A 24,825-nucleotide genomic window follows, 5' to 3' on the forward strand; every position below is an offset into this window, starting at 1 on the left:
TTACTTATGCAGTACTCATAGACGTCTCTAAAAGTACTCATCTCATGAGTACCGCTGCGGAAAACTTGTATGAGTAACTCGAGTACTTTGTACTCACCCATGACTCATAAGGATCTCCCTATGAGTACATGTTACTCATAGGCCATGAGTTAACTCGAGTAACGAAAAATGTACGATACTCACCCATACTTACCCATCTCATGGGTTATTACCCAATACTCATCCGGTCTGGTCTGTGAACTCCTTGCATCCTTCCAATTTATGAAAAGTATATACGTCGTCATATTCGCTGCATTGTGTAGTTTACATGAAAAGGAATATTACAATAGCTAAAAAATGAATTAAGTCGGTAACAAAATGACTTTTTCTAAAGTATCAGCTCAATGTTATTTTCGATCGCAAAATAGAACTATGATGCATACAAGCAATGCATTCTACAGAGCTAAGAACATCTTCATTCCATTCTCTTACCCAAAGATCGAGTGGTTTGGTGTCTCCACATAAACCCAAATGCAAAGTATAATGAGCACAAAAGCAAGCCAAAAGTTACCAACAATGTTGCCTTGATCCGTCAAACTCTTGTGACTCCAACCAAAGTACGTTTGTAAACTCATACGAACCATTGGACCAAGTTGACTAGCAAGAAATCCACCAAGAAATAACGAGGCAAAGTATAAAGGTGTTCCGTGAGTCGTAGCTGCGTTATTGTAACCTGCAAAGTAGCGTACGGTATCCCACACCATTCCAAATACCATGATAAGAAACACAAGTAAATTTGGTAATTCCATGATACTATTACCACCCAATGCACCAGTGTTAGCCCAGGATGCCTCTTTGCCCGTAATTTTCCAATAAATTGTTTCAAACACTGCCATTACATGCACAAAAGCATACGAAAACCAAGTTTGTTGACTACGTAACACATCATCATTATCAACAGTTCGATTTGACAAAGCTGACAAGATACTTTGTGCAACAATCTTAGGTACCAATGCCATCAAAAGACGTAGCCCGGAAGTATAAATTGGAGCTTGACCCGTATACAAAAAGTATCCAGTGATGTAAAAGAAGAAAATGGCAGGAAAGGAACCAATTGGGTAGACGGTAAGATTCATGAAAAAGACCCAACGCATGAATTTGTTAATCTTGCGTTTTGGTGGTAACTCAACTTGAGGAGGTTGCCATTCTGGATCGACAAGACTCTTTTTATTGCGTAGAAAGATCTGAAAATTACCTTTTGCCCAACGTTTACGTTGCGCAAGAGCAGCAGCAACTGATTCTGGGACAGCTCCTTCTGCAAGTCGAATCCGATCTGCTTCTTCACCTTCTAAATCTTTCCGAAAGTAATATCCTTTCCATCCTTTATCTACCATCATTTTACCAGTGTATGCATCTTCCGTTAAGGATCCATATTGAATACCAGACACTGAATCAAGTGCTTCTCGTCGAAATATCGCATTGGTACCAGCAAATGAAGCACAATCGTACCCATCCATTCCAGTTTGTGCTGAGTCAAAGAAAGTGGAATTACGATGACCACATGGATCACCAAGACGCAATTGAAGACAATCTTCAAAGTATTGAGGAGTTTGAACATATCCCACTTGATTCACTGAGACATGGTCCGAGTAATCATCTGCCGAGACACCAACAAATTGATTCGTTTCTCGTCGACTAACGGCACGATTACACTTACGACATAACCCTTTTTTATGATTGATCTTACTACCACAACTTGCACACATCATACGTTCTGACATGGTATTTTGTGTCTGTCGACGATGAACACTCGATTTGACGTGACCCGAGGCATTGTAACAATCTTTGGAACAAAACATAATTTGTACTTCGGGTACACCTGCTGCTTGGCATAAAGCACAACAGATTTTTCCACTATCACCACATCCAGGGGCACAACAACGCATGATTTTGGTACTTTGTGGTGCATCAAAGAAAAATGGTAATGTCGCTTGAATAAACATCTCATGGGGTTTCATATCATTATCAAGAATAATTGCATATCGTCCACATGCTCCTTCATTGTATAAAACATTATTGATGTTTCCAGCTTTTGAGTGATGTACTCGTGGTTTGATTCGACCAACAAATGTAAGTTTCGGAAACCCATGATAATGATAATCATCTCGTACTGATCCAACAGCACAATCAAGACGATTAACAAGTCGTGGATTTATAATCGTTGGCATTTTTACTGTCGTATGCTCTTTACGCCATTCATCCACTTCAAGTTCATACGATTCACAAACCCGATCATACATAAATTGTGCCACTTCATGACGAACATCACCAGCATCTTCAATAACCCCGTGATTTACACTTACTTTAGGTACTTGAGCACCCGATTCCCAACTTGCTTTACAATACCCATCATCACAAATCCATACATGAAATAAATGTGGAGGATAATCAAGATTCATAATTCGTTCTAATGTCGCAATCGTATCTTCAGCAGGTTCTGCATAGTGACATAATAGAATATCGACTGTTGGCCACTGTAGAAAAAAAAAGATAAAAGTCATTTCAAGATGTAAGACAAAGTTGAAAAACAACATGCACGACTGACCTTTTCAGGTGGAAAATGAGGTTCAAAATCTCGTAGATATCGAGCACCACGACGAACTGGTTTCCACATTCCGAGGTAATAGAGAATTCCAAGAGTAATACTGATAAATTCCGAGAGATAGAATAGGAAATACGAGACCCAATCAGCCACATGAGGTTCCTTAAAACACTGGACTGTTTCAATTCCAGCTGACCAATGGTACCATTGAGGTGGATCCCACATACCATTAAATGGTTTATCACCACATTGTAGCGAGTCTGCGTACAATAATTGAATCTCTTCACATGTGTCCGTACGATATTTCACATCGCATGGTTCAATACCCAATGGAAACCATAGAACAATCCCAGCCAATTCAACTAAAGCCGTAATGATAAATATGAGATACCAAAATCGATAACTCGAACGGCCTTTCATTTCATACACTCGAACATTTGGTAATTCACGTTTCACAACATTTCCAGAACCCGCTGACATGACAGTAAATTCAAGTGCATCAAACCACATTGTAAAATCTTGATCCGTTTCAGGACATACAAGCCACGCACGATGACGTGTATGGATGACAATGCCACGAGCTGGTAAATCAAGACGTTCACTTTGTTCAAGTTTAAAAGCATCACGTAGATCAATGGCACCAACCACAAGTTCCCCATTACGTGAATTAAAATACTTTCGACAGTCGACATCACTATGGAAATAGTAGATTTTCGCGCCTTCTAATGCAAAATAGCGTTTACGCCAACTTTTCGCCACGGGACCTTTAAACTTTCGACTTCCTTGTTTATGCATCCATCCATGCACTGAGATTTTTCCCAATTCTTCATGAATTTTCGCTTTCGTAAGCTCATGAATAGTGTTTTGAGTCTCCATTGTCGATGATGCAAGTAATTTCTTACCCGGCGCCGCCGCCGCTGTGAGTTGTTCGTGATATTGCACGCTTGAGAGAGGCGTTTGACTATACTGAGCGTCGTCTGGCAGCGCACTGGGTCGTGAACCGTCCCGATTGGTCATGATGGGGATGAAGAGGATTCCTTGAGACTTTCTCTGTGTTCCAAACGTTTGAGTTCAGCGAACAAATCGAGTTGGCACTGTACAGATAGGAATTCCTGTCTTTTTTAATATGTTCGGACACAAGAGAATGTTGATGATTACACTTTGGATTTGCCAAATTGGTCTTGTCAGATTTTATACAAAAATCTTATGAGTCTGGCTCTAGCAAGTTCAAGAACCAGAAAAAGGCTTGTACCCACCTTTGTGTCGCAATCTGAGCATACGCATGTGTGGTATAGACAAGGTTGGAAAGTTAAAGAATAGAAAGTGACTGATGACGTGTCAATCGTCAGGACATGCTTTTACGAGCAGTAGCAGTAGCACTTTCCATTCATCGTAAAAGTATGCTGTTAGTAGCTTGATTTCATGTGCTTTGAAAAATAGTTCAATATTATATAAAGTTTTAGGAAAACATGTGGGACACACCACATTCAAAAAGACTCTATTTCAGTACTTTTTCGAAAACAGGATAAAAATTGTCAACATGCTGGACACTTACAGAGAGAGTAATCGTGACTAAGACAATAGCCGAGTCGTTTAAAAAACATTGTGCGCAGTGTTTTTAACGCTTAGCTTTGTGTCCTACGTTAATGAAATTGAAGTAGCGGTAGATGAAAAATCTCGCTCATGTACGTCATACAAACTGAGCTTCATTATTACATGCCTTGCTAATTTAAGTCATTTGAGCTGGTAATAATGATATAAGCCGCGACATCACAGTGTCGACTCTAGGCAGATCTCTTTCACTTATCTTGAATACAAATAGCAAGCTGACTCTTTCACGCCGCATCCCTTTGGAAATGCTGTAACAAACTGCATATTACAAATGGCGTATACTTCAATAAATCGATACATAAAGTAATTCACTAATTAAACAATAAATTTAAAGTCAAGGGGTCAAGATTGTAAATAGTCTTGGTCATAGATCCAAATAGAATTTGTCGACTTTGGCCAAATTGAGTTTGATATGCTTCAAAGCTTAGAATTACGACAAATGGGAATTTTGTGTGCAATAGGCATAATACTAAATATTGGACAGCAATCTGAAATTTACATTTGTTCAATTGTAATTATCGAGAATATCCAAATTAGACTTTGTGAAGGAGAAGGTCGAGCGAAGTATGTCAAGCTTATATGTTCTGTATTTGTTTCGTAGTCTTAAATATATGTCACTCTTAGAATAGATAAGAACCCAAGGTAACAAGTTAACTTAGAGTCTCTCGGCTCCGCTCCAGGGTGAAGCATACGATCCTCTTTGCGCTTTATAAGCGAACTTTTTGTGTAATGGGATTACACTTTCCTTTCACAAAGGATCAAAGAGTCTGCGTTTATAAACGAGGGGTTGTACGCTTCGTCCAGGAGCGGAGTCGAGGGTTTGATACAATCACTAATTTGCTCGACTGAATTCAAGAGCGACATTTTCCTTCGGACTGATTCTGTTCTGTTTTGAATATTTGCGTTTCACCAATCCTCATGATAATGCTGCCTTCATTACTTGATGTGTCGCTAATAGCCCACATGTACCATTGGCCGCTTGTTTACGTTGTTGGATCATCTTCGCCAACACCAAAATTCAAAATTTGAAAGTTTTGGAACCAGATTCCCACAACTCGCCAAATATTTCAGATTCACTACAAAATTGAAGCACCACAGCAGCTCGAGTAAGAACGACATCATTTTCGGAGCGCAATTTTGGAAACCCTGAGCTCCGATATTATTCCGCACGAGGCACTTGACAGAGCAACTCTCTTAGGTATTGAAGAGAGAATTGATCGCAGGAATCGACAAACCGAGCATGAACGATCTGGGTCCTTGAAAAACGCGTGAATCGATACACTTCGTCTAACGTGTGTCCAATGGGGACGAAGTTAAGAGCGAGCATTCGGTCGACGTTGAACTGTTATCTGTACTCATCAGCTTGTTTTGCGGCGGCTTCGATCTCTGACTTTCGTAATTGATTAGACTTCAGCTCGTACGCGACTCGGACCCCATTGGTGATAAGAATATCGGCTCTCTTTCGGCTGCCTGGAGTGTTTGCTTCAGCATAAATAACCCCTGGTCAGTGCAACCTTTCCCGAATTGTGGAGTACAGCTCGTGATGAAATGCCGACTCACACATTTTGAACCAAGGCTCTCATTCATGCCACTCCAGAGTCCACTTGTCGTTATCAACCGTAAATCGAATCAGCGACACAAATACACCGGGCGCTCCACTTATATACTTCATGATTCCACATTGAAGAGACTGAGAGAACTCATAGCGCGGCTCAATAAGCTAGAAAAACGCACTCATTTGTTCCACTGAAAATGGCACTATCTTAATCAGGTTGCCAACGTTAAAAAGCTTGTCTTGCCGTCCCCGCAAAAGACTTCGTGATAGTGTACCAACTCATGACTTCCGATCCCAAGAAAACCACGAAAATACGGTGCTGCTTTCCACTTTCGAAGTGCCAGCAGAAACTTGGCAGCCAACTCTTAGTTCGAAAACAGATGATCCATTTTATCCACAATCAGACACAACTACTTTCGGTCTTGAGTGGCAGATTCTTCCACCAACTGCAAAAACGAATCATAATCGCAGCCTGCATATCGATTATCAATGCACCTCCCCAATCGATTCCAGAAAGTTCCTTCTTCAGCCACATCAGATTCAGGCATTTCAAAAAAGACGTACTTGACATTCGCAACGCTGATATCACTAGAAATCCAGTCCATGATGCGATACGCAATTGTTGTTTTTGACGAGGACCGAACAATAGGAACTATGGGTGGCCGACGATCTCTTTTCTTGAGATACCCTTCTTGACCTGTCGATAGGCGTCTATTGTATCAAATGAAACGGCAGCTTCATCCCGGTGCAATGGACCTGTGAGTGAGATGCGGATCAGCTCCAATCTTTGCTTCTTGTTTGGTGGTTCCTTCGCCTTCCCATCACCGGCCGCCGCGCCACCAGCACGTGAATCTCCTTGCGTCCAGGCGTGAATCTCGGCCCAAACAACTCCGTTTTGTTAAGCTTCCACAACGGACGCATATCCTCGTACTCGGAGCTGATGCCACCTTGCAAAACTTTTTTACATGGCGATCATCCGCCAACCACGTGGTTTCCCCTTCTTTCCTAGCATTAACTTTGCTGGATCAACTTTGAAGCAATCATTGACGTCTTTCTTCTCGTTCACAATGGCCTTCTGCAGCGACTCGACATCTGCATTGCGCTTGATCTCGACGGAGAAAACGCTCCCTTTTCCGTACACGCCGCAGCGCAGCTTCATGCTCTGCTCTTTTCCTCCGCCATGTTCAACGCTTGAAAAGTTCTTCACAGCGACAACACATTGCATTTTAAGCTAATCAGATCACTTCAAAACAATTATTTTTATTTCTTAACAAATATCCCTCCCTCAATATATTGAAACTAAATAATAGTAAGTTCTTCTTGAGCGAGAAAAATAAATATGTAGAAATACAAGGTACAAGTACGTCTTCCCAGAAAATTCAGCCAACAATGCGGCTCAAAAGGCGATTGGTACCGATACCACACGAAGTATCAGCCAGCGGTTGCTGAACCAGTAGTTGCAGAACAGTAGTTGCTGAACCTGCAGTTATGAGCTTGCAGTTGACAAGTCTATTGAAGAAATTGATGGTGAGCATTGCATTCAGCACATCAAATCTGTTAATATATACAATCAACCCAAGTTGAGGAATTCATCTGACGTATTAACGTCAGATGACTGGACAAAGTCGAATATGCACACAGTTGGTGATTCCATCGACTACAAGCACAGTGACAATGTCACGCCTGACTTTGAAAATGACGGATACACGTACAGGAAAGAATGTGAATCGTTTGAACAAGCAAACGCTGAATGCGGTGTGGAAAACTGCACACACGTGCGCACATAGGTGCTCGTCCATTTGTACAGCCAATATTGGTGACTCATAGAGTTGTACGTTTTCTCACGACCGAGAAAAGTCTTACGATGAGCGATCATATAGTTCATGCATGATGATTCGAAGTGACGGGTTCTTCAACAACCAAAACGTGTGGAACCTTTAGAAATTCTTTGCTCGTCAACCTCATTCTGATTGGCATTTGATACGCAAGACTTATCTTTGTGTGCTCAAACAAAAAGAAGAGCGATTCAAGAAGAATTTTGCCACCAAAACATTCGATGGTTGGCTTGATATTAAGTATAATTCAACACTGAAACGAAGGTAAACTGAAAGAAATGACTGCTGGTTGTAATTATGTTGCATACAAGCAATGGAAGAATGAATATAAAGTCAATGAGCCAAGGGAAACATCTACTTTGAAGACGTTTAAGCTTTCTACACTTGATCTTGACAGTCAAGTCTGAGCAGAAGTTGGCAATACTAACTCAACTGGTGAAACTAACTGGCCGAACAATTGGTGACATGCGTTCAGCCATGATTGATACACCATCTGAGAGAAATGAGCTTGTATATTGGGCGGAAAAGTATCTAGTGATCGAGAACAAACGTCTTTGAAGGATCAGACATCACCTACTACAAGCGAAAGCCAACAGAGGACAATAATTCTGTGATCAAGGCATATGATCCAAAGAATTTCTTCAAGGTGCAAATTCAGTTCATTAATAACAAGAAGCCACGTTTCACAAACCTGACTGACTTTCTTAATACGGTTTCATTACACAAGTTTGCAAAAACTGTCTGCAAATGGGAACATGATCCAAATAATATGGAGACATTCAGCTTAGCGAATCCACTACTGGCAAAGGATCTTTACGAAGAAATTACAAATTCGACTTGCACCCAGTATTAGTCGATTATCTGAAGCGTATCATTTGCTTCAATCATCCTGAGAGTTACTAGTGGTTGATGGAGTATATCGGTAGCCTTTGTCGCTATCCAGACAGCAAGACGAAAATTTTGCTCGTGTTATATTCAACGGAGAAGCAGAGGGGGAAGTATAACCTCTTCAAGCTTCTCATGAGTGTCTTGGAACGGCAAGATTCACATGCGCTGGATCTGCAGTCAATCTCAGTTCATTGTCTGGAGGACATGAAAAATAGCAAAATGTAATCATACGATACAGTAAAACCGTATAAGCCTCTTATCAGCCTTGATAAAATCAACTCGTAATACATGGCAATTTGAAGGGTCAGATAACTGATGCTCAAAACTTCAAATGCAATAGTCACTCGTTCAAATTACCAGCTATAAAAATGCGCTGGTTTATTATTTTTAGTAGGGAACTAATTGCATTTGCCGCGAGACCGCTGATGTAAGAATTCCAGCTTTTAAGGACCGGTACAAAGAACATTGTGACCTCTGAACGAGTAGTGCTGAGAGACCATAAGATCTGTCATAGTCCACACGTTGTAATAGCGCATCGCGCTTCCTGTATCCAAATAGGCGGTCGTGTACTAGAATGGGCACAAACAACATGCAGTATCTCTTTGAAATGACGATGCTGATATGAGAAGTTTCAAGTCGACACATGTTGCGGAGTTTCACACCGCCCACCCAGGCGTGAAGGAAATGTTTATGTTTAAAATCATCAGGAGGTGGGAACTAGCATACTATATCCAGAATTTATCTCTATCATGGCTACAATAGCGTCATACCGTCTTTTAGGGGCGGTAAACTGTATAATCTATATAAAGAGTCTCCCAACAGGTGCACCTTGCGCCTAGACTTCCCGTACCGCCCTACTTCATTCGAGATATTGGTTGGTGATACGTTGACGTGAGAATAAAACATTAGTGCAGAAAGGGCTCGACAAAATGCTAGAAATGTAAGCTCTATGAGGTGGTAAACTTCAGCCATGCAGAAAGAAATGCATGGATCTTTTGGCTGCTGTGCAGCTCTGCGGTACATTCGGGTGTTTTATTTGTGGTATTGCCTCTTGCACACCCCTTCGCTCTCGGCATAATAGTGTGAAAAACGTTTTTGGCTAATTTGGGCGGCGAGATCCTTGTGGGCGAGCGCCAAGTTCCAGTACTGCCGATTTACGTTAGCTGGGAATGAATTCAGGATTGGGTCTCTCGTGCGTGTCGTCGTTGATGGGTCAAAGCCTCACACGGAGCTACTCTCTATACAAGTGGCTGGTCCACAGTCCAGGGTATTTAGCTGCTAGTTTTAACATTTCGAAATGTGTGACGCCGTGGTTCATAGTGCACTACAGCTCGCTGCTTGCGTACTGGGCGAACCATCCATTCTTCTTCGCCGTCCCTTCCTGGTGTGCGTGGTGCTTCTTCACGTCTTCATGTGCTCTCTTCTATCGGTGTGGCATCGTAGGCGTGTTCATGATCCGTCATGTCTTCTTTTATGTCAATGACATCAATGGAACCTCTCTCCCTGGCTGGAGACTTTGCTGCGGTATGGTTTTCCGCAAACGGAGCACTTTGCGAGATCACAGTCGATCCATCGCTTGTATTCAACAGCCGATACGCCTTGTGCTGTCTAGAGTAGCAAAAAAAATAACACTCTAACCCCGTGTCATCTAATTTCTTGCGTGTTTGCTTTGAGCATAACATTGGCTATTAAAGACACGCATATGTTCCATACGCGGCTATCTCCTAAACACCATTTCGAACGGACTTGAGTCTGGGTTCGAAGCATTCGGCAATACATTGCGAATGTCTGCAGCAGTAATCATTGCTTCACACCAATATGACTTGTCCAAGCTGCTGTTCTTTAGCATGCAGCGCGTCATCTCTACTAAAGTGCGATTAATAGGCTCAGCCATTCCGTTCTGTTCAGGGTTGTATGGCACAGTGTATTCTTGCTTGCTATGGGCATACTTGCAGAATGCACTTATCGACCCATTCTTGTATTCGCCACCATTGTCGCTATGCAGTGCATCCACGTTCATATCGACTGTCGTCGTGAGTTCGTTGTAGAATTTGCTGAACGCTTCTATTAGTTCGCTCTTCTTTACCATCGGATACCACACAGTGGACCGACTCTTCATCAAAAGATCCTCACGACGTACTGATAACCCGACATGGACTTTGATGTGATCGGTCCGACCACATCCGAGCACATAACGTTGTCGTTGCGCGCACTCTCTCTGGCTTCACGCTCCTCTACACCTGAATTAAAAGTTTTTTGCCGCACTTGTTTCGCAGTCGCACATATACCACATGGGTATATGAACACATTCGGCAATCCCTTGATTGCACCATCTCTATCAGCTTGTTTACCGCTTGATTCGATGCGTAACCAAGTCGACGATGCCATAGCATAGCTTCATCTTCAACCATATGACACTCACCCGTAGTGTCAGTGTTCAGATAAATGAGCTCTTCATCTCCAGTACTAACCGCTCGAGCTTCACCACATGTTCACTGATGTTCGTAGCGGTGTACCTGAGCGAGGAGAACTTTTCCATCAACCACTATCAATGAACCATGTTTCTTATTCGGTGGAACCCTTCAAGCGTCGATCATGACTCATGCGTATCCTTCGCGCGTTGACTACATGCATGAGCTGTGAATCATTCAGATTCAACACGATCGCTGCATGTGCTTGCTGCTTCTTCGTTTCAGCAACAGCTTCTCATAGTCCCTTGAACATGAGATGCATCTTCGTCTTGAAAATTCATGTTGTAAAGGTGGAGCCGTCAAAGAGCTCGATTTTGATGCTATCTTCGTTTATTGGGCTCATAACCTGTTTAAAATGCTGAAGAATTATGTACTTGACTTGTTATCCACCGAGCTGCACTAATGTGTTACTACGGCTTTGCACCTTTAGCCCACACAACTACAACCAAGTTGGCGTCTATGAATGGACTAGCGGGACAAGCACAATAAAATTTAAACGCAGACCTAGTCTCAGAGTTGGTCGTGTGATCAGGACAAGTTCGGCAAGCACAGACACTTATAGGCTGCTGCCACGATCAACGTTGAGAGTGCAGCGACAGGGAGAGGAGCTTGACTTGAGTAGTTGGGGGGGGGAATTGATATGTAAATGCATTTTGTTTAAAGCCCATAGTTCGCTAGCGCTACCTCTAAGCCTTCTAGTCACAACAGATTTTTTTTCATCTAGCCAATCATATATCGTATATCGAACACGTGTACATAGTGCCCACAATCATGTGTATCGAGTGGCAATCAACACAGGTAAACATTGAATTAACCGTGTGTGATGTTCTCCACACTAATTACGAGAACGCTGCACCATCACTCCTTTCAACACTTGAAAGGTGATGCATATCCTGGACTTAATTCCGTCAAATATCAGCTGCACTCGAGGTGGCTTGCGTTCCATTCAAATACAGACTTGTGAATTTAGCCGTTATTGTTTCCAGCTTGTATGTTCCAATTGGAGCAGTCGAGCCAGAATTTACGTTTTAACTTGCATCAATCCAGACAGCAGCTGTGCTATTACTTGCCGATCCGAACGCATGATTGCTAGTCGTACATAATATTGGTGCAATGTTGCTCATATATATATCAACAACCATATTTGTAGCCAATGTGTTATTCCATCTGGAATAGCTAATAAGACTCGTTGTATTGTTGTTACTGTTAGTAGTGATAGTGTTAGTAGTTGTCAACGAGCTCAAGCCGAGGTAGTATTTGGCTAAAAAGCGGTAGTCAACGTTCCGGAGATATTTCCAGATACTGTCAATAGTTCAATGAACCAACACGAGTTGTACTAAGCTGCGCTGCAGCGGTCAACGCTCCAGATATATTTGCAGATACTGCCAATGAGCTCAACGTACCAGCGCTAGTAATATTCGGTTGCGCGGCAGTGGTCAGCGCTCCAAAGATGTTTTCAGATAGTGTTAGTGAGCTACCGTCCGCACAGATGTAATATTTGATTGTGCAGCAGTTTGAAAAGTACCAGTCAAGTTTGTGGCTGTTAGATTCCGGAACGAGCTGATGTCTTTGTTTGATCGACCATAACAAGCTTAGATCCTGTGACTATTCAGCTAGCAGCCCACTTGTCCCACTTCATTAGCACCGGTATTTTGAGACTTTTGTACACTCTACACAAAAATATTCACTTCATGCAATTAACAACATTATATGTTTAATTGAACAGAAGCTTGAGATGTTCTACATTGTTCACACTGCGCTGTCGTGTACAGTACACGATCGATTACCGCCTGTGTCTATTGCTGTACCCAATTGATTCAAGGGAATGACGACCTACGGGTCGGATGACTTAAGTGACGACTGAAGTGCATTGTCCAGCTATGAGAATGTGCTGGTAAGAAACCATTCACCATGTGGACAATGGTGCTGACATCTCAACCTCTGATGACCCTTTAGAAGAGAAATATCTATTTTTTAGACCAAGTATAATCACAAGCTATAAAAACAGTTCACCGCGCGTTACGCTTGCAAATTGCACGCTAGGAGGCCGCACGCACGATTAGACACTTACATGCAGTGGTTCTGTTTAAAAGGCGGCCCTCGCATGGGAATATTTGAAGAGACATATTTCGCGAAAGCTCAGACCTCTAACTAGGTGTATAAGGTGCGTACAGAGTTCTTTTCTCATTCTTCAAGAATGGCGAGAACAAGTGGACAATGTCAAAGATTTAAGAGCTCCCATCACCTCGATGACGCCATACCGTCTTTGAAGAGTAGAAACAGTGGTTATCGCCACGAACGGTCTTCAGACGAGTGCGGCTTAAACGAGACGTTTCGTATCGCGCTACTTCTTCCGACGAAGCGGTGAGCGTATCATAACATGTGGAATAAACCTTGTTGGGGTGTCGAGATTGAAAGATTTTCAAACGCGAATATAGCGATAATCTAAAAAATGTTGATAGGTAAATATCAGCTGCTGTGCAGCCCGCAGTATTTGCAGCTGATTTAATGGGGTAGAACAAAGCATCCGCGTTCTGCGTGCCCGTTTGCTCTCGCAAACTGATGCAAAGAGATGGGCTTACAAGAAGGTTTGTCTGCGGGGCCCCCTTGTGGTTCAATGACGCTTCATAGTAAGCCGATCTACACCAAACAAACGTAATTAATGAGACTACTTTTCAAAATACAAGTCTGGGGTGCTTCGCCCACAGATCAAGATAGCTAGTTGTAAGCATCGACATTTCAGGCTCTGATAAGCCTTGATGAGTCCTGACGGACCCAGTATAATTATAGACGACAAGCGTCTGTCAACAACAGTGGACTATTCGCAGAGATATTGACGATTTCAAATACTGGTATGAAGTTCGTTTAATTTGCGACGGGGACACCGGTGACAGTGTTGAGTTTCATGCTTTACTTTCAAGTGAGGTTCAATGGGTCTGACAACATGGAGCGTTGACTTGTTTTAAATGCGGGGTCAAGAAAGAATCTCACATCTGATATGAAGTAACTGAATTGCCACAATCAATCGATCGACTACGCGTAAAAAAACGTGGAAGCACGCATTCATCGCCGGGCAATACCAAAATGAGCTTTACATTCACGTTGCCCAGAAATGTCTCATCAATTCCAGGCAAAGTTGCTGTCGCTTCTGCCAGGACATGACGTTGTTCAAATTAGATAACACTGGTACTGCCAGAAACCTGAGCAAATCGTGGATGGCAGAAGCGGCAGTGAGCTGAGTCTCAGGATGATACGATTAAAAACACTTGCACATCGTGGTGTCCAGATTTGTTCTCTTCTGAGACAAGAATATCCGACTGGATATCGTGGCTCCCAGAGTGTACCGTGAATGTGTCAATAGAAAGAAGCTACGATGTGTTGTCTCCTTTGCCAATGATAATGGTGAATGAATGTGACTGCGTGTTGCAGTCTTCCGTGCCACAGCCGTTAGATTTACAAAGCAATTGTAAATCACAAGTAGAAGGACCAAATCCTGAAGACAATTAGAGTGTTTTCTTCTTGTAAAGATGTGACAGTACAGCTGGGTCAGCAGCACCTTGCGATGGGTCCACCGAGCAAAGCAGTGGAGCTGCACGAGACTAATGGCGAGAACTATTATTCTCTAGTGGATGGATAGGCTAGGTTATTTTTTGGAGAGTTGTAGAACCAAACTAATACATCACGTGGATGCGTACAAAAGATCACAAGACGACGATATCACCAACATGATGGCATTTGTTTTTGGGAGGAGGGGCTGAACTCATAATTCGTCTTGATGGATCTATCATTGAGGACACTTCAAATGCACTGCGTACAGGATGTTGGGCAGCTGTTTTAAGGATCGTATAGATGGTCGTTATCCTTTCTAGAAGGATCGACACGACGTGAAGATGGAAGATCCTCCACATGCTTATATTGGACATGACAGCAGTGCATCACAAAATCAACTTGTTTCTCGGAATCAAGTTGCGCCTAGACGCAACATGTGTTGCGTTTTAGATTTCTTGATGAAGGAAGGAGCAAAGAAAACTTAGATATTGCTTTAGCTAAGCGCACGACTGCACGCCTCCATCGTTATTACTTATCCAAAAGCTTGCTTTGTTGTAGCACAAACAAATTTGACACTTAATGTGAACTGATTTTTATCTGATCGGGACCTCAAGTACAGAATATGGATGGTATAAGGCCCATGATCCTTCCTATGGCAGGGGGGGAATACATGCTGCTAAGTGAGCGCTGGCCCAGTGTGATTTAGAGAGTAAGTATATGTGTGTGCCCGTGTAAAATCCTCAACGCATGTGGTGGCACGTGTGACCAACCTGCCAGATCCGGCACTATTCTGGCAGTTAATGAGTCTCACTTTTACTATCGACTCCTTAAAGACGCGTCTATCTTTGTAGATCGACTAAGCAGCATGGTTCGTCTCGCTATTGTTTATGAAAATATGACCTGTTTGTTAACTGAGGCTGTTCCTCGACATTTTTCTTCGTCAACATGGTTTATGGATAGCCAACACACTAAAATCTGCGCTCTACAGAGAAAAATCTGCAAAATCTAAGATGCTTGACGACAGATTGGGTATGACATCACTGACTTTCCGCACACGGATGGTCAGACGAAACTCTTCAATCGCATTGTGGGAAAATTCATCTGAAGCACTTGCCTGAAAAGACCTCGACACTGGAGCGAGCCACTCCCACTCCTTCAGTTTGCGTCTAATAATATGATACGGGCCTCTACAGGCATTACCATATTCTACATTATGTTTGATGAGCCTTCAAAAGCCGACGACACCACCACGAAGTGGCTGAAGTTTTAGTAAGAGAGAGACTGTCAATCAACATTGGCTTGTTAATATAAGCCCGACGACACTTCTTAGCAGAAGTAGTGCGTTATCTTGAGCTTCATGGGCAGGATGCGCGAGGCTTTGGCGGAAAGCCAAGACAAAGACGCAACACACCGATGCCAGACAGGCGGAACACATACGAATATGTCACGGGGAAAATTCCCACTTGAGTATTAGATAAAAATGTTGAGATCAAGGGATTAAGCTGTGACGGCATTTCATCATCCCGTTCATAATCATAGCCAGAAAGGAATTCATTTACACCCTGCCCATTCCAAAAAGAATGCGAATGCACCCAGCCTTCTATGTGATTTACTGAAGCCACACCACGATCCCGCTTTTACAAATCTGTGGGCGTGAAGTACGCTATTGCAGACAAATCAATTTCTTTACCATTCCATATTATCCGCTTCAAATCAGTGACGCTTTGTTAAAACGCTGAGATAGTATCACGCCAGGTAGTGCGTTGACAAAGTATATTAGCGAATTTAAGATCGGATCCGGGTATGAGCGCACACCGCAGCATTCAGAGAGAGTCGACGTACCACCTCACTAGAGTGATTTTGTGAGTGCCAGACGCGGAAGGATCGTACTATGCCGGCACCTCTAGATCAGCAAAAGTTGGACCGATTTAATGTAAATGCTTGATGAGCGGTGTCAGAGCTGCAACCAGAACCTAAAGTAGTGGAAAGGTCCTCATTTACAAGACTCGTTGGGGGTCGTAGCTCTACTTTTGCAGGATTGCTGGGTACACACTAAGAGACTGGTAGATCTCTTTCACGGCCAAAGTGACCGGACAGCGGCCTATCATGCGTCTCATACACTATCTTGTACTTCAATTAATCGTTGTAGGGACCCTGAATCCGTGACTCGTCGTCCGCTCAAGGGTGCAGTCGCGGTGTAGGCCAGAGAGTGAAATGAAATTTAGGCGCAGTGGTTGCCTGGGTTGGACGTTTTTATGCTGTATCTTGAAATGAAAAATTATGTTAATTCACATCTTGTTGTGAACGGTGTGACAGGGCATGTACCCTAATCTTGTGCCTTAACCCTTTGTTGTTGTCCCTGCACTCAAAAGACTGCACGCTTAGCATCAGCGCTCCGACAGTGTATACCACATGCTCTTCCACCATGGCCTGGTCTATCGCTTTTAAAGGTATCTTGTCTCGCATTCTTAAAGCTGGCGAGCACCTATAGTCGAGTGATTTTCGCATCCGACCCTGCGGCTGCCAGTTTTCGGACTTTGTCAGGGTAAACAATAGACATGTTTCTATTAAGCTGGTCTAGTTATCCGTGAGGCAGGTATTCAGACATGTTATGTTTCAGTCTCGCAGAAAATACAGTTCATTTACGACTCAATCGTGGTATTGACTATGAGTGCTGCCAAGTACAACGGCGTTGCCTTGCGCTTTGCACTAAGGAGTCCTTGACTCAACAAAGTTGCAGTACCAAACGCACAGAAGTTGGGCTCATACACTACATCCTGAAGCAGATTCCAGAGCCTCTACCGTTTACTAGTAGTCTAGTTGACTGCTGCACATATAATGATATAACAATTGAATTAGACTCAAACCATTTATAATTTTTTTATCTTATATGATCAAATCATCGTCATCGTCCGTCGTCCACATACCTCTTCATTAAAGGGTTGATCATCTCCATATATACTGATACTTCGGAACAATGAATCTACACAATCACACCAAAGTACAACGTTAACTTCGGTAATGGATTGTATCAAAAGTGAAGGTATTGGTACCGCCCATGTTACGGAATTGTATCTCTCTCGTCCGTTTTAGTGCTAATCATGACATTTTAGCTAACTATACTTGATACTTTTGAGCTTCGTTTTAAGCTTGAGGACACAGTGGAAAGTGCATACATCAGAATTGGGTACGTGATTGTTACAATCAAGCTTTCAATACCGCCGACACAAGCGGTAAAAGTCTGCTGTCAAGCATTTGATATCTGTACAGGCGCTGCTTGGTTACGACGCTTTGTCCAAATACTAGGATGGCATACAGAATGCTATCATATTGCTCCATTTATTTAGCTACAAATTAAATTTCGTTGCGCATTGAATTAATAAAATAACCTGTTTGATAAAATGTACGTCCTGTTTATGAGGCTAGCAGTCCACCGTTGGCATCTGATGCCGCGGGTTGCTTAGCCAGTGTAAATAGAAGTCCACTTAAGCCAAACGCATATGGAATATCTTTGCGGGCAGTGCTCAGCTGCCAGCGCCCCACCTTTGTTTTCTTCCACCGTCGAAGTGCAAGTATACTTAGTACATAACATCGGGACTTCGTATTAGTCGTAAAATTATATGATTGCCATACTATTGTAGTGCTAAGCACCACCGCAGTAAATTTAAGAGCGAAGTATACTATCACGTAGATACTGCAGTTTTTCTTTAATCTACAATAATTACGTCGAGACACCTGGCTATTCTATCGCGTATGTTCTATTTCGATAACCTACATCAGTAATCAGTAACACTCTTGATGTTTACTCGCGCCAAGTCACCTGACGTGGATGCGCACGAATATTCTAAGACAAAGACCTCGCACCCTCGTAAGAGCGTTTAATTGATGAAGCAGAAGAAGCAATTTCACATTTTTAAATTTATCATTCTGCTATTTTCACTCGATCGAAACTTACAACCATGTTGCTCAGGGTTTGCAGTATTGTCGTGATGCTATTGACTACAGTATTTGCGACCGATACGAGGCATCTCACGGACTCGTCGCCACCAGCTTCTAATGGTGAAGTTCACATTACTCTTATAGCCGGTGTTGTGGCTGCAGCAGCCGTGGTGATTGTGGTGGTGGTGGTCGTCATTTTGGTCAATGTTTATCACTCAAGCGATGAAGTATTATCGAAGAACATCGACCTTCTTGAGGTCGTTATCTCGCCCAGTCACCCAAGTATACAGCCTACATCGGACAAGAAACAATTTGTCTATACGGCGCATATTTAACTGAACACTGGAGTCGCAACGCTTTATTCAACGCAGTTCTTCTCTGCATATTATTTACCACAAGCCACATTTAATATTAAATAAGGACACAAAATTATTTAGTCAAGACTTTTCGATACTATAAACATTTTCTCTTCTAATACTTAAGGCTTACTAATGCTTGCTTAAGATTATGCTCTTCTTTACAATACATCTGTCATTGAAGCTGCATGACATTGTCGTGGTTTTGAAAACTAAGAAAAGTAGTACTATTTTATCCAAAGATCTCAAATATTAATATACGAATATTACTTATCGATATATTGAATCCAGAAAAGAATTCTTCGGATATAGTATCAAAAAGAGACTCAATTTAAGGTGCAATACCTAATATTATTAGCGCACAAATTACGCATACAAAGCTTTCGTTTCGAACGCCTGTGCCTCCAGCATGTACTCAGTTGAGGGTGGTATATAGTCATTAGTCGAGTTGCTGTAGACACACTCTCGCGTCTCTAGTACAGCAGGACAAGTCGAGACACCAGCTCTAAACGGATCGTCTATCAAGCACCGTGTCCGTGTTTGCAAGCCGTAGTTGTCGCATCCAGTTGTCCAACTCGACCACGGCCCCATCGTACATGTTAATCCAACACACGAAGCTGTTTCGGACAATGGTGGACAAGCTGTACCACCATTCACTGCTGCCGTTACGACCTTGCGCGTGCGCGAGCGTGTTCCAGTCTTGCTAGCACACTTGGACCAGTCCGACCATGTGCTCACGGTACAAGCGACTGTCTTTGGTATTTTGCAAGCCGATGATTCTGTCAAACAAGGACACTCCATACCGCCAAACATTGGCTCGACTATAACCTTTCGAGAATGTGTTGACAATAGAGTAGTTGGGTTACACGATGACCAAGAGCTCCATGTACCAACTTGGCAATTGATCGGGTCGCACGGCGCAGTGTCACTAAGAGGTGCACAAGCTGTACCACCGTACAATGGACTAGTAGATACAGTACGTGTACGCGTCTTCAATCCAGTTGACATGTTGCAGGCACCAAAGCTGCTCCATTCACTTAATTTGCAATCGATAGGGTCACAGAAACCTTGCTCCGTTGTGCTTGGACACGCACTACCACCGTAAAGTGGCATAACCATGACCGTTCGTGTCCTGGTTTTGCTTCCAGAAACTGGATCACAAGCTGACCAAGGGCCGTAATCGTTCATAACACAATCAACACGGTCGCAAGGCGCAGAGTCAGTTGTGTCAGGACATGTTGTGCCACCGTACTTGTCTTGTTGTAAAATGTCCCGACGACGAGACTTGATACCAGTTCTTGAGTCACATGTTCCCCAGACGCTCCAATCGCTCACAATACAGTTCACTGGATCGCATGTGGCATTTTGAAGAAGTGCAGGACACGGGAGACCACCGTACAGTGGAGCTACGGTTATCAATCGAGATCGCGTTTTGACCCCCGCGACGTCATTGCATGGCCCATATTCACTCCAATTGCCGACTTGGCAGTTGACAGGCGTTGCAGTCTCATACTCTGTTGTAACGTCACAAGCAACGCCGCCACGAACAGCTGGCTGTAGAATCTTCCGGACTCGCGTACGGACACCCGTGACAGGATCGTAGTCACTCCACGCCCCCCACGAGTCAAGTGCACAATCGACTGGAGGACATGCCGCAGTCTCCGTTTGTGGTGGACAGGCCGTGCCACCATAAAGCGCAATCTGAGTTATCTCTCGCGTTCGGCTAGTCGTAGCGTCCGCATCTGTACAGGTGGTCCATTCAGTGAAGGGTCCAAGTGCACACGGCACTGGGTCACAGGGAGCAGTTTGAATGAGGTCCGGGCACTTACACCCACCATACAGATCGCCTTGTTTAACCGCTCTAACACGCGATTTCGTGCCCGTGACAGCGTCACAAGCTCCCCACTCTCCCCACTCATTAACTATACAGTCAACTGGATCACATCTCTTGGTCTGGACAGTCTCAGGACAACCTCTTCCTCCGTATAGTGGAGGCTGAAGCACGGGACGCGTCAGCTTGCGAAGTCCGGAATCCGGATTGCATGTTGACCAGGTCGCGTCCCATTCTCCCACAACACAGTCTACGGGATCACAGCTCACAATTTCTTCGAGGGCCGGACAGGCGGCTCCACCGTATTGTGCACGCTGAGAGACGGTGCGTTTGCGAGTCTTCTTGCCACAACTTGCATCACAGGACGACCAGGGACCCCAATCGCTTACAATGCAATTTATCGCTTCGCACGGTACTTCTTCGCGTGTGGCTCCACATGCTATACCGCCGTAAAGCGCTGGTTGTACCACTGAGCGAGAGCGGACGGAATTCTTGTCGCTGCCGTCAGGTTTGCATACACTCCAATTCGACCAGGGGCTCATGACGCAGTTCACCGGGTCACAAGTTGCAGACTCTTGCAAAACTGGACATACAGTGCCTCCATACTTTGGCTGTGTCGTGATCGTGCGCCTGTGCGTCTTAGTTTGTGTCGCAGCGTCACAGTCCTCCCATGGTTCCCACGGACTTACAACGCAGTGAACAGGATCGCACAACAGATCATTTGTGAGATCCGGACAGGCCGCGCCACCGTACAACGGCTCTGTAGTGATTGAGCGAGACTTCACCTTTTTGAAAGTCACAGCATCACAAGCGCCATAATCGCTCCACTCCCCAACCTTACAGTCCACTGGATCACAAGCGATTGTATCACTTAAAACTGGACACCCCGCACCACCGTGTCGCGATACTTGTGTGGCCGAACGTGTGCGTGTGCGCAGACCCGTACTTGGATCACAGAGGCCGTAGTCGCTCCATGGCCCCACTTCACAATTTATTGGGGAACAGGTTACGTCCTGACTGAGATCGGGACATGGCGTACCGTCATAGAGTGGCACCTGGGTGATGTTACGACTACGGTGCTGCTGAGGATCGTCGCTATCACAAGAAGTCCATTCCGACCACTCACTCACAGTACAGGAAACAGGATCGCATTTCTTCTCCTGGATTAAGGCCGGACAAGCCAAACCGCCGTACAATGACTCTTGACTAACCGTTCGAGTCTGTGTTCGCATGCCGGTAACGGCGTCACAGTCGGACCAGTCACTCCAAGCGGACACTACACAATTAACGGGCTCACACGGAGCTTCCGATACAAGCGCTGGGCATTCCGCACCACCGTAAAGTGGCTGTTGCACTACTGACCGTCGCTTGTAACGCTTACCACATGTGTGGTCACATGCGCTCCAGTCTCCCCAGTCTTTCTCAACTGCACAGTCTACTGGATCACAAGGTGCAATGTCTTCGAGAGCGTCACAAGCTGTGCCGTTTCGCTGCGGCGCACGCGTCATCAGACGCGAGCGGGACTTTGTACCGGTGTTAGAATCACAGGCTTGCCACGAGCTCCAAGTACCCACCTCGCAATTGACAGGAGGACATGTACGAGTTTGTGTTAGTAAGTCACATGCTGCACCACCACGGACTGCATCCTGAGTGACCGATCGCTCTCGAGTTTGTGTCGGTGTGTAGTCTGTACACTCGGTCCATTCGGTCCAGTCTGAAAGAACGCAGTCAATTGCAGGACATTCCACGTATTCGGCTAGCCATGGGCACTCAACCCCGCCAAACGCCGCAGGCACCAGTACGTCTCGAGTTCGCGTCGACGTGACGTCCGTTAAGCTACAGATCGACCATTCAGACCAGTTTCCGACAGAACAATCCACCGGAGGACATACCAGGGTGTCTATCAGGTCGGGACATGAAGCACCTCCACGCACAGCTGGCTGTATGATTGTTCGATTGCGCGTCTGGACGTTTGTGTCGGGGTTGCATGCATTCCAGTCGCTCCAGTCGCTTACGGTGCAGTTGATGGCTTCACACGGCTCTTCTTCTTTCAAAGGAGGACACAACAAAGTGGAAAAAAGAGCGTCGTCATCCAAGTTGCCACAAGTTGATGGAGGAGGCGGTTGTTGAATGATGCTACGCGTGCGAGAGCGCGTAGCTGTATCGGCCGTACAGAGAGACCAGTCGCTCCAATCGGTCACGACACACTTTTGACAACTGCGCGTCTGTACGAGCGGAGGGCAAGCTGTGCCACCGTTTGCGGCCTGTACGCGAATTGTCCGATTTCTTGCTTGAAGACCAGTAACGGGGTCACAGTCGCCATATGGCCCCCATGCAGACAAACCACAATTCACTGCAGCGCATTTCTTGGTCTCTTCAAGAGAAGGGCATGCTTTTCCTCCACCACGCGGTGTGGTTACGACGGTACGCGTGCGTCTGCGGTTCCCACTTGCGTCACAATTACCGAAGACAGACCATCCACTAACTTTACAATCGCGTGGAGGACACGCGTCTACCGAAGACAGTGCAGGGCACGCCCTACCGTTGCCCTTGGGCGTAACGACGATAGATCGACTTCTTGTTCTTGTCCACGTGGTCTCATCACACGGGCCGTAGTCGCCCCAGCACGACACTTGACAGTCCACACTCACTGTACAAGGTTTTGTTTCGATCAGATTCGGGCACTTGCGTCCACCATCTTGAGCTATCACTACAGAACGTGTTCGGGTTTTCTTGCCAATACTTGAGTCGCACGTGCTCCATGCACTCCAGTCGTCTACCTGACAGTCGACAGGCGTGCAGCTTTGCGTTTCTTTTAAGGGTGGACACGCTGCGCCTTTACCGTACCGTGGAACTGTCACTTGACGCTTGCGGGTACGCAGGAATGTACGACTGGAGCAACTTCCCCAGGGACTCCAATCTCCAACTTGGCAGTCAACGCTAGGTCGACAGCTGCGAGTCTGCTGTAGATCCGGACACATTTTTCCGTTTGGACCCGCGGCTTGTGTTATATTACGAGTGCGTCGTTGCGTGTTGGACGCTGGGTCGCATATTGAGTAGTCAGACCATTCGCTAACTTTGCAATCCACTCGCTTCGGGCAGCAAGCCGATGAGCCCTGCAAAGCTGGACAAGACTTGCCTCCATTTTGTGGCAGCGTGAGAACTGTCCGGTTGTGTACGCGAACCAGTCGATCAGGATCACACGTACCCCAATCACCCCAGTTAGACACTATACAGTCCACTTTTGGCACCTTACGCTCTTCCATAAGTGGCGGACATGCAGCGCCACCGTCAGGCTGCTGCAGCACGGTACGAAATCTACGCTCTTTTCCATTGCCTCCACCGTTGCCTCCGTTGGCACAAGACGTAAATGGTGACCAAGAGCTGACGACGCAGTCAGTTGGCTCGCAGACTGTGACTTCTTCAAGACTTGGACATACGGCACCTCCATATCTGGCTGGTGTAATGATGGAACGTCGGCGAGTACGCTTCTTTGCATTGCAGCCGCTCCAGGACGTCCATTCACTTACCTTGCAGTCCACCGGCTTGCAAACTTCTTCTTGTACGAGGCTGGGACATTCTGCTCCTCCAAAGGCACACGGAGTAGTTACAGTACGTTGACGAGTTCGCTTTCCAGTGACGAGCGAGCATTCGCTCCAAGTGCCCCAATTACTGACTTGGCACGGGACAGGAGCACACGCTACGGCTTCAATTAAAGCGGGACATGCTGTGCCACCGTCTTGCGGACTTGTCAGCACGATACGAGTGCGTGAACGTTGTTTTGTTGTCGGATTACAAGCTGAATAAGGCCCCCACTGGCCAACAACACAGTTCACTTTCTTCACAGGTACTGTCTCTTCCAAAGGTGGACATGCTTTTCCCCCGTCAGCGTCGCGCAAAATGGTTCTTCGTCGACATTTCGTGGCGCCACGAAGCTCGTAGGGACCCCAAGGACTCACTTGACAGTCAGTTGGATTGCAATTCTGTTGATCTACGAGTGGTGGGCACTCGGACCCGCCGTATTTGGCAGGTGTTTGGACTGTGCGAGTGCGTTGACGGATGTTTGACGCAGAGCATGTACCCCACGCGGACCAGTCGCTCACCTGACAAGCCATGGGCTCACATGGGGCCATATCTTCCAAGATCGGGCAGGCCGCACCATCTCCAAATGGCTGCTGTGTAATAGACCGCGTTCGTTTACGCGTAACT

General features: G+C 45.0%; 4 protein-coding genes across 4 annotated transcripts; 1 reads left to right on the top strand and 3 right to left on the bottom strand.

Annotated features, from left to right (window-relative positions):
- Positions 1-467: 467 nt before the first annotated feature.
- PHALS_02897 (cellulose synthase 4) lies at positions 468-3,598 on the bottom strand (the record flags this gene model as incomplete). Its single annotated transcript, XM_024717360.1, has 2 exons — positions 468-2,513; positions 2,585-3,598. 2 exons carry the CDS (start codon positions 3,596-3,598, stop codon positions 468-470), a joined length of 3,060 nt encoding a protein of 1,019 aa, XP_024582866.1.
- Positions 3,599-6,157: 2,559 nt separating this feature from the next.
- On the bottom strand, positions 6,158-6,972 carry PHALS_02898 (uncharacterized protein; the record flags this gene model as incomplete). The annotated part of the gene is made up of 2 exons (XM_024717361.1): positions 6,158-6,444; positions 6,732-6,972. 2 exons carry the CDS (start codon positions 6,970-6,972, stop codon positions 6,158-6,160), a joined length of 528 nt encoding a protein of 175 aa, XP_024582867.1.
- Positions 6,973-11,712: 4,740 nt separating this feature from the next.
- Positions 11,713-12,436, top strand: PHALS_02899 (uncharacterized protein; the record flags this gene model as incomplete). Its single annotated transcript, XM_024717362.1, has 2 exons — positions 11,713-11,739; positions 12,254-12,436. 2 exons carry the CDS (start codon positions 11,713-11,715, stop codon positions 12,434-12,436), a joined length of 210 nt encoding a protein of 69 aa, XP_024582868.1.
- A 6,715-nt stretch (positions 12,437-19,151) lies between these two features.
- Positions 19,152-24,749, bottom strand: PHALS_02900 (thrombospondin-like protein; the record flags this gene model as incomplete). Its single annotated transcript, XM_024717363.1, has 1 exon — positions 19,152-24,749. One exon carries the CDS (start codon positions 24,747-24,749, stop codon positions 19,152-19,154), a length of 5,598 nt encoding a protein of 1,865 aa, XP_024582869.1.
- Positions 24,750-24,825: the final 76 nt, after the last annotated feature.

Source organism: Plasmopara halstedii (genome assembly GCF_900000015.1).
Source record: "Plasmopara halstedii genome assembly, contig: Scaffold_2061, whole genome shotgun sequence".
Taxonomy (NCBI): Eukaryota; Oomycota; class Peronosporomycetes; order Peronosporales; family Peronosporaceae; genus Plasmopara; species Plasmopara halstedii.